Source organism: Temnothorax longispinosus, chromosome 6 (genome assembly GCF_030848805.1).
Source record: "Temnothorax longispinosus isolate EJ_2023e chromosome 6, Tlon_JGU_v1, whole genome shotgun sequence".
NCBI classification, from domain to species: domain Eukaryota; kingdom Metazoa; phylum Arthropoda; class Insecta; order Hymenoptera; family Formicidae; genus Temnothorax; species Temnothorax longispinosus.
The window spans coordinates 3960597-3977162 of record NC_092363.1 but is presented as its reverse complement, the minus strand read 5'-3'; the positions used below and the strand labels follow the sequence as shown (position 1 = coordinate 3977162).

General features: G+C 32.7%; 1 protein-coding gene across 1 annotated transcript; it reads right to left on the bottom strand.

The window, feature by feature from the left end:
* Positions 1 to 762: 762 nt before the first annotated feature.
* Positions 763 to 16180, bottom strand: LOC139814422 (vitellogenin receptor-like). The gene is made up of 32 exons (XM_071780674.1): positions 16021 to 16180; positions 14601 to 14673; positions 14248 to 14417; positions 12953 to 13090; positions 12722 to 12830; positions 11528 to 11668; positions 11240 to 11359; positions 11037 to 11162; positions 10727 to 10948; positions 10137 to 10302; positions 9505 to 9706; positions 9223 to 9414; positions 9013 to 9133; positions 8741 to 8878; positions 8367 to 8643; positions 8054 to 8259; positions 7733 to 7876; positions 7513 to 7652; positions 7025 to 7152; positions 6527 to 6723; positions 6168 to 6349; positions 5660 to 5934; positions 5162 to 5460; positions 4601 to 4843; positions 4379 to 4531; positions 4065 to 4210; positions 3893 to 3987; positions 3531 to 3762; positions 3240 to 3417; positions 2840 to 3128; positions 2596 to 2731; positions 763 to 2387 (listed from the first exon to the last, which is right to left on the bottom strand). The coding sequence occupies exons 2-32, from the start codon at positions 14665 to 14667 to the stop codon at positions 2286 to 2288; spliced, it is 5334 nt and encodes a 1777-aa protein (XP_071636775.1). The 5' UTR covers positions 14668 to 14673; positions 16021 to 16180; the 3' UTR covers positions 763 to 2285.
* Positions 16181 to 16566: the final 386 nt, after the last annotated feature.

Below are 16566 nucleotides of genomic sequence, written 5' to 3'. Positions count from 1 at the left end.
TTGACGAATCGACAAACGCGAAGAAATCTGAGAAAATATTGTCTTATATGGATTAATTAATGTTGGTTTTATTTTACAATTGTCATTTTAAATAAGATGTAATAACATTCAATCGTATTGCATAGTGAGCGAAATATCAAATAGAAAAAAATTGGTAAAATTTATAAGATATCCCAATTAATTGTAATTATTTATCGGGTTAGTCGCGAGCTCTCTCGATAAATACGCTACTGCTTGAAGAAAATAAAAGCCGATCGAGTGCCCGGCAGTGCCATTGCCATATGAATTGCCATAATTTATATCAGGAAGTATGCCGCGTTGCTTGATAAAGTCCATGGCGCGTTATCATAAGACGAACAATTCGAGCGAAAGTATATCTTCATCTTTTGTCGATATATTCTTTACGACAATTTTCTGCGGACCATTAAAATTATTCAGGCCTAATGTACATCCAGACGAGCCGAGCTTCATTATCGGCTATGGAATATCCATGGCATGTGCTCGACACGTGTCTCTGTAAGAGTATCATTGGAATTACGAATTGCTCGCGGTCGTTACTTCAACCTTGACTATTGTCACAATAATAATAAACAGGCTGCGGATATCCATGCCGAGAGTCTCTTATCCTCACGTGATCCTCCCGAGAGTTTTGCCGAATAAATATATAGATTATCAAAAAATAAATACCGAGAAGATACATTTTCAGGAGCCATACAAACGCAATAGGGTTGTAGCTAAATAAATGTGCAACGGAATTTTTACGTATCTCTTTTATTTCTCGTTAAACAATTATACCTTTCCATTTATTCTGCTGACTGAAGAGGAAGGAAGAGAAATGTTAATTTTTCTCGTTAGACGCAAGAAGGACGTACTTCAAAACTTGAAGATTAATTACTAACTGTCGATATGTTTAATACTTACATTATATATATATATAAAATAAAATATTTGTATATAATTGTTAAAACTAACTATTAACAATATAAAAATTTTATTCTGTATTATATTAAATATTTTACAAAATTGTAAAAACAATATTATATTTTTATGACGTATTACGATAGATAATTCAACGGATAATTCATGTATGAGAATATACATAATGTTGATATAAATGTTGATGTTGATATAAATGAATGTATGAACAAATTTTTTATAGCCTATAGTCTTGTATAAAAATTACATCATGCTTCAGCATGTTGCAAATTTGAAATGGAACATGCAAAAACAATTGAGAATAAATATATTTTACATAACAACACTTTATATAGCCATATTTTACTTTTCATCATTTACCCATACCCATGGGGAGAATTTTAACGACTTCGATTCTAGCATTGTCCGTTTGAAAGCGGTTTCCAACATCGAAAATTCTAGTAATTCGGACAATTCGTATCTACTGTTTGAGCTCGTGACCGGCCGGACAGAACAAACCAACAAGGAGAACACTTTTAGATTGGAATCCAATAAAGATGTAACAGATATCAAGCTTTCTCAGCATCTTGATTACGAGAGTAACAGGCAATACTCATTAATAGTGAGAGTACAAAACAAGTATCAGTTAGCTGCTGAAACGGTGGTCGATATCGAAGTTCTAGACGTAAATGACAACATTTCGGTCTTACGTGATATCAAAAGAGGAAGCGTGTTAGAGAACGAACCCCGAGGAGTTCCTGTGATGCAAACTGCGAGCCATTGACATTGATGGAACATCCGCTAATAATCAGGTTAGCTACAAGTTGGAGAACTTCAAGGACCCCTTTGCCATCGACCCGCAAACTGGTAATATCACCACGTTAGTGACATTCGACAGAGAAGTCAAAGATATCTACAATGTGAAAATAATAGCAACGGATAATTCTCCGAGTGCTTTGTTCAGAACCGGCGAGCACAATAAACGACAACAGGTGTTCCAAATCGAAATCGCTGATAAGAACGACAATCCGCCTCGCTTCACCCGGCAGTGACGGAATGCGTAGACTAAGAAATATTCACGTTTGATATAGATATTGTAGAACATGGCTATACATAACGTAACCTATTTGGTATACTTAACGCATAGCGATTATGATTAAGTATATCCAAGTGTCTGATTGTGAATTACGTACATAATATCTATATATACATTACATTTATAGGCACATTCACCAACAGCGTCTTGCTATTTATAATACTAAACATTAAGAAATGTTTAGTCATGTAAAACATCTTGTTAACTAACTAATAACTTTTTCATTTTTACACATTAACTCTTGAGATATTTCCTCGACTGTAGTTGAATTATTTTAATTTGCGAAATATAGCAACGCGCTTTCTTTGTCTGTCTCTTCGACATTCTTTTCCTCCGAGCATTCATCTGATCTCTGTGTGTTATATTCCATTGCAGTCTACAAAAGGATGTTGAATATTTAAATCTGTAATAACTTATTGCATCTGAATAGCGCTCTTAATTAATAGCTGTTTCGTGCATAATCGTAATACTCCACGTGGTTACACAGAAATTTAAATAATACGTATTGTGATTAAACAAATGTAGCTGTATACGACATAGTCGTAAGACAATATCGCGCGTCCAAGTGTGAAATTACTACTTACCTTCAAAAATTTTTCATCGATAAGATTAACATATTCGTGCTGTCCAGGAGCTAAATCTGTGGCTATCGAGTTGAGTGTTACTTCAACCTCGTCGCTTCGATCATACGAGGGATTTTGGAAGCGAATGCTGTTGCAGCTATTACACAACATTGTACGATATTTTTATATGCGAGTAATAATTGTATATTACACTTAAAGATCGATTTCTAGTAAAATTTAACACTAAAATAAATTTGGGACGTACCTTAAATCGCTTGCTGATTTCGATTTTAATCTGTTTTTTTGATAGTAGTAGTAAACACATAACGCCAGAATACAAACTAACAATACGATTATTGTTATGCTATAAACGCCACTTGTATTCCGTGTATTCCTTGACGAGCTACTGCTTCTAGGAGCATGTTTCACCTCATTCATTGTCGAGCAAGTGCTATTGGACTGTATCGGTTGACCATCTGAACAAATGCATGTTGCGTTGTCCTTCTTCAGAACGCACATATAGTCACAATACTTTCCGTCGCAAGGATTTTTACCTACCGAATAAATACATAATTTAATTTTACTTCGTAATTCTGTTAAGATTAATGTATATACGTGGATTTGGTTTCGAGATTATTTTTCTTAAATATTATATTTATACCAACCGGAAGGTTGTGTGGAAATATGATGAATCGCGAAATACTTGTGAATATTATTTGTGCCTAGATCTATCGTTTCGCACTGTCTTTTACCATACAGCTTACAACTTTGCAGTTGACCGTTCGAACCCATAAACCAGTAAAGCGACTGCTCATACATACCGATGCCTAACGGACGATATATCTAAAAAAAAAAGCAAGGAATATGTTTACAAAGAGCACGCAAAATGCTTATATTTTATATAAAATGTTTTTGTTGTAAGAGAACGGATTGACATAATGAACCTATTAACATACATTTGTTAGTAAGAATGTGCTATTTTGGCTTCCATCCAAATTAGATGATTCAATGGTTCTCAGGTAACTGTCCGACCAATATAATTTAGATTTTATATGATCGATTACCATCCCGGTCACGAAGCCTATATGAGAATTAATCATCTTTATGTCCAAGCCCATGATATCTGCTCGATATATTTTGCTGGACGGCTGGACCGTATCCCAAGTGATTTGAGTCCAGAATAGCAATCTACAATATCAAGAACGATTTTGAAATCTAAAATTCTAATGTCATATTGATGTCTATTAAATTGACATAAGTCCCTTAAATAAACGACTGATAAAATGAGAAAACTGCAAATAGAATAAAAAAGAATTACTTGTTAATCGGGTCAACTATAAGGGACACTACTTTTGCCTTATTATCTTCTATCTCGACCAGCGTCGCACATATTTGTTTCTCCAAATCGCATACCTTCAATTAATTAATTAAATAAATATTCAGATCACGATATTCTTTTATTGACTTCATGTTGAAAATAAGTTATATACCTTAATCGTATTCGGCCGGCCGTTATCAATGACGTAGACGTTACCAGTAATCCAATCGACTGCGAGTGCCTGCGGATGCTCAACAATCCTAACTGTGCTTACTTTCTTCGTTGAAACGTTGATTTTTTTAATAGTGCCGAACTCATCTGCAATCATGTTTTTCCTCAATATTTAATCAGATAATGCAAAATTCTTTTGAAAGACGCTTCCAATCTGTTATTGGATGGGAATTCTTTTGATCTTTATGTCCTCTAGACATATTGTGTATTAATAATTGACTCGATACATAAGATTGAAACAATTAAGAGACCAACCGCTACTCCAATAAGCAGTGTCGTGGACCGCGTTCACGTCGAGACCGCTTACACTCGAGTCCGTTAATGAATCAATTATCTCAACGAAGTGTAAATTAGACGAGATCCTCCTAATATCATTCTCACTGGCGGTAATGAATTCCATTGTCGGTCCTAAATGATTGTCAATGATGTTTATATACTTTAAATGACTTGCACAAACGTTTAATTAAGGTCACTTACCGATAGCTCTGCAAGAAACTTGGTCATAACGGGGAATATATCCGTCGTAGCACGAGCATTCGTAAGAGCCTACAGTGTTCCGACAAATTTGCGAGCAAACGTCCTGTTCGCATTCGTTTATGTCCTCGCAAGAAATCATATCGGCAGCCAAGCGATATCCATCCTGACAGCCGCAAGCTGCGCCTGACGGTGTTTTGTAACATACACCTTTACAATAATTGTCCCTCCTCGTACAGGCGCTCTCTACACATAAAAATACAACGCATCTGAATAGCGTATATTAATATAGCGTTATATACTAATATACAAGATATAATTTTCTTAGATATATAATTTTCTGTCTCTTTTAATTCGTCAATATGTGGTGGTTTAAAACTGTATAATATAATAGTATAATATACGTGTATAATATAAGTATATTTCATAAACTTATAGTGAAGAAAAGATTTCCACGAATTTTTCAAAGGCAAAAAACACTCGAGATACTTTATTAAATTTCTCATCAAAATGATATTTTTGACAGGGACAGTTTTAATAGCGCAAGAAAGATTAACTACGTACGGCATTTTCCGTTTTCATCGCTACCATCCGGACAATCTCGATTACCGTCGCATACTTTGCTGTATGGCAGACAAGTGCCGGCAGAACACTTGAATTCGTCACATTTGCCAGATTCGGTGATGATCTTTTTATTACCGTCGCAATTCTTCTCATCTGAATTGTCGCCGCAATCGTCGTCCTCGTCGCATACCCAAGACTCCGGCATGCACTTCTTATTGTCGCAGGCAAAATATCCCTCGGAACAAAGATTGCAATCGTGCTCGTCATCGTGTCCCGGGCAGTCATCTACGCCGTTGCATCTGTAAAAAAAAATCACTGTACACAGCACAAGGATTGAGATTGTAGTTTTTTTCCAGGAAATCGCTGTGACTATTTGCCTGCGCAGCAAAGTCCGCAATTAAAAAAAAAATCTTCACGAAAAGAGTTAAAATAACGTTCCAAAATGTTCGTACATATTGTTCACCGATCCACGCTTATATTTTAAAACGATCGACTCACCTTACTTTTTTCGGGAGACATAAATTGGTGTTCAAACAGTGATACTCATTCGCGGTGCAATTAACCATATAATTTAGTTCACTTGAGCAATGTCTCTCGTCGCTGCCATCGTGACAATCGTCGATGCCGTCGCACTTCAGCGAAAGAGATATGCAATTATCATTAGCGCATTGGAAATACCCATCTTGACATCGGTTCGTTGATATTGAACTGATATTGACGATTGGGTATTGTGGCTTACAGTGTGCTTCATCCAATCCGTCCATGCAATCGGGCTTGAATACAAACACGATTATATAAAATGATATTAATATATGTTGCAAATGAAGAAATCAATCAAAAAGCTTATATATTTTGGTAAGAAAAGTGGTCGTTTCTACCCATTTTGTTCTGCAACTTCTTTGCAAGACAACATGTTATTAACGTTCGGTTTCTTTTCTTTACATAACGAAGTAAATACAGCAGGTGCATTAATCGTATAAAGTATTAACATAATTGTTATCTATACCTGGCCGTCGCATACAAAACTCTTCGGAATGCAATTACCCTCGTTGCACATGAATCTGTCTGTAGCGCACGTGCGCGATTCGCAATAATTAAATTGCTCATCGCTATAATCGCCACAATCGAAAACGCCATTGCATGCTTTGGCATCCAGTATACAAGTTCCATCGCGACATTGAAATTCATCTAAAAGAAACATACGTTAAGCGAATAAACGACTGTATGAGTTTGATCAAAGTGCGTTCACAGAGAAAGATCACGAATCTGTTCAGTTATTCGTTCAATGTTCGCATTCAGATGCGATTAATAGATAAGATAGAACAAGAATGCATTGTTGTTCTACGTGTTTGTCACTGTAATTACTTTTTCTGCACTTCGGTTTTTCGCAGTTCTCCTCGTCCGACTGATCGGCGCAATCAAAATGCGAGTTACAACGACCTTTCGAACTGATGCACTCGCCGTTTTTACACATGAACTGATCTTCCTTGCAACGTTTCCCCTTTTCCTTGCAATCTATCGTCTCATCTTCACCGTTCGGGCAATGCGCGATACCGTCGCACCTAAGTTGCAGATTCCAAAGATATTCATAATATTCACGTCACATACGGAATCCATAAGAAACAGAATAATAAATATTTCTCAAGTTTGTAGAAAAAAAAATATTAAGTACAAAGATGCGGAAATTCAAGACAAGTTAGCCAATATTGATAAATTCGTATAAAGAATAACATATTAAAATGTGTCATAACTGAACATATAATTGTCAAAGTATCGACAATCTCTAGATAATGAACCTATTATCTTTTATTTTGGATTATTATTTTATTATGGATTATGCATAAAAATGCTAATTAAACATACAATTGCTCCTTTTTTATGCACACGTTGTGCTCGCTGCATTTATATTCGTTCTTAGGACATTCATGATGCAAAATGCACGTACGATTGTCATTTAATGATAGCTCCATTCCGGGAGGACAAGCACAAGTCTGGAAGTTTAATAATCATCACGTAAAAATGATTACCTTAAATTTCTTCGACAAATAATATAGTATCGTGGATAAGATGACATCGAAGTACCAACGTTTTAATTACATAGGCAAGGAGAGGCTATTTGAGTCAGTTAAAGAAAAATTGGATAAAAGATTTTCAAGGCAGGAAGGGGCTTTTCAAGGGTAAGGAGGCTTTTTGAATTATGGAGCTTTTTAGCTTTCTGTCTCAAAAATTTTTTATTCGATTTTGTCTTTAACCGACTCGAATAGCCTCTTCTTACCCTATGAGATGCTCGCATTAATCGAATAATTAGCACATGAATGTATCGCCTTCCTACATGGACTTTTCATACTTACAAATGAAGTAATGGAGGAAAGCAAACACACGTGTGAGCAATTTCCATTATTTTTCTGACAATCGTGCTCCTGTTTAGCATCTTTGCGCAAAGTTACCACAAGTGGCATCATTGATTGAACAATAAGGCCATCGGGTATATCTAAAAAGATATCATTTTATTGACTATCCATCCTATGTGTATACATTCTACGTTATTGAACAAGCATTAAACAAACTCACGGAACGCAACAGCTTTATGGTTCGAAGCTGCTTTAAAACTTGTCCAGTATAATGCCCTCGACGACATTTCAATCCAGAAAATATTGTCACCGGCGACAGTAAGACTTTTAGGCATCTTTAATCCAGTACGAAAAACATGCGTGTCTAAAAATTTGATGCTTGATATTATCACAATATTCGTATTTTTAGAAATAAAATATTGCAAATATACATATAATGATACATATCATAAAATTTAATTTATTAATTCAATAATATATATTTCAAAGTCTATCTCTGTGAAACAAGATCCAAAATAAAAATAAAAACTAGAATACAAACCGTTATTCGAGTAAGATAAGATGGAACCAGCATTCGAATCACTCAGAAAGAGTGTTCTACTGTCTCTATCGTAATACATTGATAGTACCATTAGACCTGTCAAGTTCGTAACTAACTTTCTTTCACCAAGTCCGTCCATTCTCACTTCATATATATAAAAATCGCTATGCCAATTTCCGTATGTTACGAACAGTACGAACATCTTGCTACAATATATAATATGTAATATTATATATTATATATAACTGCTTTATTAACAAACACTGATCACCATCTCGTAAATGATAAGTATATAATCAATTTAACGCCGTACCTTTCTTCGGGCGCCAATGCAATAGCTAAAGGATAATCTTGAAAATAATGAATGACGGTCATTGCCAAAGTTTTTATATTGTATACCTCGATAGATTTGTTTTGTCTGTTTGATATATACAAGTTATTGCCAATGTAATCAAATGCTATCCCTTCATATCTGAATCCATGGATCAACCTCGTAATGTTTTCAAATGTATTGCTGACTGGATCATAGCGCATGAGGTCTGATACAAGTCTGTTATTTAACCTTGTTTTCTTATGTATAAATACCTGGCCTAAATAAGTTTTAATATTTAAAAAAAAGTTAACACCAAAAATCGATTGTTAAATCGCTGCCTGTAACATTTTTGGTAAAATAGCAATTCTATATACCAGAGAGTGGATCCGATATTACGTTCTGTACTTGTAAATTTGAGATATTTGTCACTTTCGGCTTTCCCAACCATTCATGATAGTAATTTATAAATGCTTTGTCTGTAACGATCAACAAATGCTGCTTCTTCTTGCTATCTGAAATTATACTTTTATGCTTACTTAAAAATAATTAGAATTTGTTAACATTAACAATCTCAATTTTTTTAACGCGATATATGCGTTAATATGTTCTAAAGATTTGGTATTTTTCCTTGTTTTGCCAAATTTACCTCGACAAGTATGATTGTCGGCATTTAATTCTTTATCCAAAGTACAAGCGCACGTGTATCCTTTCTTCTGATTCAGCAAGCACAATTGAGAACACGGGTTGGACTTGCATGGATTATCAATCTGAAATTCGATTAAATGATAATGACAGGCCTTTTACGACGTATTTTTTGTAATGGGGAAAGTATATAATCTCATAGTACGATGCGTACCTTGGGCTTTATCGCTGAGTGATCGATATGTATGCCATAAGGTTTATTTTGCGTTCGATGTAAGATACGCCAATTCTTTCCAGAAAATTTGTTGCAGGACTGTATCGTATTAGATCCCCAGTCGCTCCAATATAATGTATTTTCGAAGACCCCCAAGGCGTATGGCTCTTGAATTATATCATGCTGTACGATCTGCGAATAATTGAATTATAAATTCATAATTCAAAATCTCAATTATATCTTAAAATATTTTATAATAAGAAAAAAGAGCCAAGCACTTACTCTTCGATCAGTACCATCTAAGCGTATTGATTCGACTATATTTGACTTAGAATCCACCCAATATAATCGATCATTTGGATAGTCAATAGTCAGGCTTTTCGGCCAGCTTAATTTTTCAGAGATAAATGTGCGAATGTTTTTGCCGTCCATTCCCGCCACTGTTATACGTCCATTGGAATCGCCATCGCTCCAATACATTTTTCTATAAATGTAATACACGCTCAGTATATTTACTTTATTATTTACTTTATTATACGTCTATGTTCTAAAATAAAATTTAGAGAGCTAATTTAATGGTTAATCGAGGCTACGAATAAAAATTATTTTATTTGTATTTTATAAAATAATGTTATATTGTTAATTAAATTTTACTTGTAAAACACAAATTTCTAGAATTCTTAGAATAGATTAGATTAGATACGAAATAGAATAGATTAGAATAGATTTAAAATAAAATATTGCTACAAATATCAATAATATTAAGAACTAATAGTAGTCCTCTGTAAGCTCATGAGCGATAAAGCAACTAGTAAAATTTAAGACTTTTTCTCTCTCTCTCTCTCTCTCCTTATAAAATCGTTTGCTTATTACAACAGAATTTGAGCATATAATTTTTACAAGGTGATATTTACCCACGGGTTGGTAATAAAGTGATTCCGGTTGGTTTAACAAGTCCATTGACTAATACAGTGCAGTTCGTGTCGTTGGTGCAAACTCCAATACGATTGTAACCTTCATCCGTAAAATATATATTCTCCGTGATCCAATCTATGGCTATTCCCGATATCATCGACAAGCCTTTATATAAAAAAGAAATATAAAATTTAGAAGATATAATGGAAAATTGTATATTATACGATTTTTATTTTAAAATATGATATTTTAAAAAACTTGTTCTACAAAAAATAGACGCATAATTTTATATATTAATTTAACTAAATTGTTAGAATTATTGCAGCAATATAATTAATATTGTCACTAATTATAAAAAATATAATTATCAATATTTATTATAATTATTATAATTTTCATTATACATATATTGACAATTATAATTTTTATTATGTTATTTTATTTTATATTGCCAAATTAAGCAAATAGCACGTGTTAGAAAGTTATTTCTGCTTATCGCTTTGCAAAGGCTCTCTCTCTCTCTCTCTCTCTCTCTCTCTCTCTCTGTAATTATATCTTATATATTAAATGTCATTAATACGATGCCTACCTGTTGTAACTATGACTTCGCGACGACTCGCATGAATAAATCCAATTTCTCTTACAATGGTTTCGCTGTTTTCTTCCATATCCGACCAATATGTGACATCGTCGTTTGTAGTAACTGCGACCGCACGATTTAAGTTTATCGCTAAAGTAAAGGTATTTTTCGAGACGACATACATTCCCTTGACTGAGGTGCTTGTGGAGAACGTCAGCGTAGCCTCACCACCTAAATTTCAAAGAAATGTATCGCGTTTTTATAAAATCTAATATAAAATGAATACGCGCCGTCGCACGTTACTCGCGAATTAATTTACCACGCGCTTTGCAAGTTTTCTTGTCGTTAAGCAGGGAGTAATCCTCTTGACACTGGCATTTATACGATCCTAGGGAATTTATGCATTCTTGATCGCATATGCCATAAATTTGACACTCGTCGATGTCTACAAAACAGAAAAATTATTAAACGAACGAGATATAATTCTCATGTTTTTATCACTTTTATCTATCACAGATTTACCTTTGCAAATGCGATTATTATTTTGTAATGTATAACCCGGTTTACAGGTACACACACTTCCTTTAGGAGTTGCCTGGCATTCGTGGTGGCATTTTGCTGATGTGCAATTAGATGATGTACCTGAAAGAAAATTGAATAACGTAATATTATAACAAGTAATATTAAATATTATCACGCCAAGATTATAAAGACTTAATTGTAATTAAATAGAAAGGCAATAATAATTAAAATGCGTGGTGATAAAGATGGTGCAGTAAATAAAACGGGTTAAAATAAAAGCATACTCACAACCAGCACCTTCATCTGATCCATCGCCACAGTCGTCCTTTTTATTGCATACTGCGTTAAGAGCTATGCATCGTTGATTTCCGCACAAGTATTGGGACTTCTCAGTTTTACAGTCGCTCGCGGATGATGTTTTATTTGCGCCTGAAAAACCCACAAAGAAACATGTAAAACAAAATTTTTTTTATATAATAATTATAAAATTTCCGTATCATCTTAATTAATCTTGATATATTTTACAGAATGAAATCACCCTCTTGAATAACCTTCAAAAGGTTTTAGTTACTCGTTATTAAAAATTGTTATTTAAGTTTATTAAAAAGTTATTATTAACAAAAGAAGTTTCATAAATAGAATGTAATTGTTACATGGGTTTGCAATTTCGACGCAAAAAGCAGATCCATCCCATATCGCCCGATGCTTGCAAGGTGTACTTATTTTTTACGATTTGCGTGGAAAGTTAAAAACATGTAGAACCGTACAATGATAAGCCTCATTTCGCACTGCAAGCACTGGACGGTATAAGGTAAATCTCTTTTTGCGTGGAAATTGCAAAACCATGTAAAAATTACATTCTATTTTTATTACAAAACTTCTTTTGTTAATAACTTTGGACTTTGCTTCGCATAAAAAGTTGGAAATCTAAAAGGAATTGTGATATAACAATTGATAGATATATATGGGACGACAATTTTATTCAACATTTAATTAATCTAACGGATATATCGAATTCACTATATTGAAAAATGCACTAATGCATTCATCATAACTGTACATTCTTTTAAACATAAATTCAGTAAAATAGTTTGTGAAGTGGTAATCGCGTATAAACAGAGGCATCATACATCACACAAGTGAATGGGTGGGAATGTAGAAAGAGGGAAGTATTATACGTGTACTGTTAATCATTTTTTAATATACACTTGTGTGTCGAAAAAAATTAAGTTTCATTTATAAAACTTATTTGTTAGTAACTATATAATAAAGAATGAGTTATTGCTAAAACCTTCTGAAGGCTACCCTCTAATTAATGTCTATATATATCAATATGTAATATATAATATCAATATATGATATATATATAATATATAATATATGTCAAAGTCATAAGAAATGGTTCCCTATTCGGTATATTTACCGAACACAATTTCTATATTGTTCTATTATTATTAATAATCTATATTTATAAAAATTTACTGCAATTCCATTCGTCGCTGCCATCGGGGCAATCCTTGCTGCCGTCGCAAACAAATTCTTGAAGTACGCAATGTTGGTCGTTACACCGGAACCTGTCGGTGCAATTCAACTGGGCAACAAAAACATAATTGCGAATTTATTATTATTTTATTTCAAGAAGATTGGTGCAAGTAGAAAAGTAAGTAGAAATATAAATGATAACACGCGGAAAATCCGAGCCGATTCACTTACGTCACGCACGCAATTATCGTACTCATCACTTCCATCCAGGCAATCCTTCACTACATCGCAAAATTTTGCTTCTGGTATGCACTCTTTATTGTTTTTGCATTTATATTGATTTTTTTCGCATGTAAAACGAACAGATGGCTAAAACAAAAGATATATATGTTCCTCGGTACTTCGTGCACCCGTACTTATTGTGTTGCGTGTCCAACGTAACGTTAAGCATAAGAAATAAGACATTATTCTTTCGATTAAACTTTATTCAGACATTGATATAATATATAATTCAAGCGAATGTTATATCATACATAGAGCTATTCCTCTTACGTAACAGGAATGTAACGGAAACTGAGTTTTTTAAGTATCTAAAGATGAAGCATATTGTTTTAAGGTACCGTAGTTTGATGATGAAACAACTTTTGCCAAAAGTGATAGGTTGTATTTTTTATATCGAAAAAAGGAACCCTCTTGAATCGATTAAGCCCAGAAAAAAGATAATTCACCGTCCCGTTCTCAAGATATTTAATTTTAAAATTAGGTGATTTTAATGATTTTAACATTGGTCTAATAGGGAAAGAGGTTATTTTCCTATGAATAACACGAGTTTGCGAAAAATCTTTTGCCAAAAATGTCCGAACAATATATATCGATGGAAAGAGGACACTGTGAGGAAGCTTATAGTTGAAGGTGAACACAATCCACCGTACAGTTTTTTTTAAATTAATAATTAAAGTTGAAAACTATAGTCAAAGCGACGCGTTAAAACACACAATAATCTATTTCAGGCAAAATATTATTCTACAACGTAAAAATTATTTACTAATGGTCTTTTTACGTCGTTACGAAGCTTTGCGATGCGTTATTCTATTTTTTTATAATCATATAAATAAAAAAATTATAAACATTGTTTTGACTTCAGCCTTTCATCATCAAACTACCTTAAACAATTCTTTATTTTGCAATCTTTTTCAAGGGATAAAAAACTTTCTTTGAGGAAATAATCCGTCGATGAAATTAATTAAAAAATTAACTAAAAGCTAAAAGCAAAGACTTTACTATTTTTAGCGTAAGAGAAGTATAATGATTAGACATATGATTTGCAGTTAAAGATTCTTGGGAGCGTGTACTGGAATTTTAAGGTAAGAAATTGCAGCGTATATGATGTGCGATTTAATTGTAAGAAATACAAGCTATTTGTCAAAACCTATATCTTGATCTATATCATAGACTTATCAAAATATTTATAATAAAAATTTTGATGCGTAACTAGCGATAAATAACATGAGCTGTATAATACTCACTTTGTGAATCACGAAATCATAAAATTTGTCGCAGTATTTTTCATCCGAACCATCTTTGCAGTCTTTAAAATTATCGCATCGGAATCCTGACCATACGCACTCGCCATTGTCGCACGGCCACTTGCCGAGTGAGCATTTATAAGGTACGATCCCATTATAATTTTTCGACGCTTAAAACACAATTTTTGTTACATTGTCGGGGTATTTCGAAATACAAATAAAAAAATGATATAGCTGCAGGTAGACTTATTTTGATACGTCAGCAAAGCAAATTCGAACGAAAAACAGGCATGTCAAAAAAATTAATTTGAGAATGTGAATAAAAGTTTCGTCTTATAGAAATATTGTCTTACCTGGAATGTGACATTTAGAAAAACATAAGAAGCTGCATATAAACAATAGCACCACAAGACGAGACATAACCAGCTGCAAACGAATACGTTAAAACTTAATTCCGGTAAAATAAATTAAAATTTACTATAATTATTTGTTGCTTTTCTAATTATTTTTTCATCAAATCACTTCAATTCCTTGAATATGCATCAATAATAAACCTCATATTTCTAATAATTTTTCTGTTAAAGAAATCAGCCGAGATCAATCATGAGACGTGGTACGATAAACAAATTTGTAACGGTGAATTTAACGTGATAAATGTAATCATGATTCGAAAAATTCGAGGAATTTGAATATTTCTTTTGAGAATCAAATCCAAATTTATGAACAAATCCGAATTTTGTTTCTCAAGGTTCAGTAATCAATTCTTGAAAAAAATCGCATGTCAATATTAATAGTCATTGAATAATTGCATGTCATCTGGGTATTAAATAAGAAAAAGTTGCGTATTATTCAAGTGTGAAAGTGTTTTGAGAAGAAATCACATTCAACTAGAGATTTAAGCTGCATTCAAATCACTATTTCTAATATTATAAAAAATCTATAACAATATATATATATATATGTAGTATTTTTATTATAAATTCTACAACAGAAATTATACAACCTAATAATCAAGGTAGATTAAATGAAAAGTTATAATATTTATCACATAATCAACATGTAATGAATCTATTAAATTGCAAACAACCATTAAAAAGTTGTATTAAACATAAAAGTAAAATTGTGTTTATGTTTAATTATATTATCTGAAATATTAAATTAATGAATTTTATGAATAGTATATACTACAAGTCAATTACAAGTGTAAAGAAATTTTGATCCAAAATTCTCTAAAGATTGATGATATTTACGTCTTATCTTTGACATTATAATCCTGCGTTTCACTCATGAAAAAATACAGCGTAAACGAAAAGCGACTAATTGCGATACTCATAACGAAAATTCTACTAACTATAATCACATTTCTTCAAATATCTTTAAATATATTTTCTTCAAATATATTTATAAATCTCTTGCAAAATTAAAATTGAAATTAATAAATTGTCAATCAAGAAATGTACACACACGTAATATAAAATGATTGAAATTTAAAGTGTCATATGTTACGATGCTAAATTTTTATAAATATACTGTATATTAAATTTATATTCAAATATTTAAATATACTACGTTATATATTACGTTCTTTAAATATTAAAATGCGATATTTTATTACCGTGGATATATTTTAAATATCGTACAAATGGTCCGATCAAAAATTGTTGCATTTAATTATAAATGTATAACTTTGTTAAAATAACGTGCATATTTATTTTGGGAGAGTGCGATGTGTAACGCAAATTTTATAAAAAAAAAGAAAAAAAGTGTACTCACAGTAAATGGAGGTTCTTGTATACATGTAAGGCTGAAATATAATTTTTGTATTTTAAAAGAAGAAAACACGTCAGGATGTGGTCGCGACGCCGGTTGAAGCGACTCTGATACGTTGGACGTTGGACCCGAATACGTTCGTACGAAGTTTCTTGTTTCCACCACACGGGAATATTATCAAAACTCGAAAGGTCGCTGCTGACAACTTAGGAAAACACCTCTAAAAATCTCAAATAATAGATACTTGACGATGAGATATATATCAAAATTCTTTTAGTTATTTCTCGAAATTAATTTAATATAAAAACAATTTTACTTTTAATTTTAACCCTATTTCCTCCAACGTTTTTTCCGCCCCTTTAATCCTCCAACCATGCACTTTCAAGTCCCACGTGTTTTTCAAAATGTTAATAGCTTTGAAAAATTCCCCCAAAATTATTATAATATCTTTGTACCTTCGACTAAAAATCAGTGTAAATAACATTTGGAAATCATTTATTTAAATATTTTTTTACAACAATTATATGTTGACAAACACACGTTACGACT

Bases quoted from the DNA above. Each gene is read 5' to 3' on its own strand.
- LOC139814422 (XM_071780674.1), bottom strand. From the start codon at position 14,667: ATGTCTCGTCTTGTGGTGCTATTGTTTATATGCAGCTTCTTATGTTTT. The intron at 4,844-5,161 runs GTACGTAGTTAA...TTTTATGTGTAG, and splicing joins CGATGAAAACGGAAAATGCC to AGAGCGCCTGTACGAGGAGG. The intron at 3,129-3,239 runs GTTGGTATAAAT...TTTATTCGGTAG, and splicing joins TATTTCCACACAACCTTCCG to GTAAAAATCCTTGCGACGGA.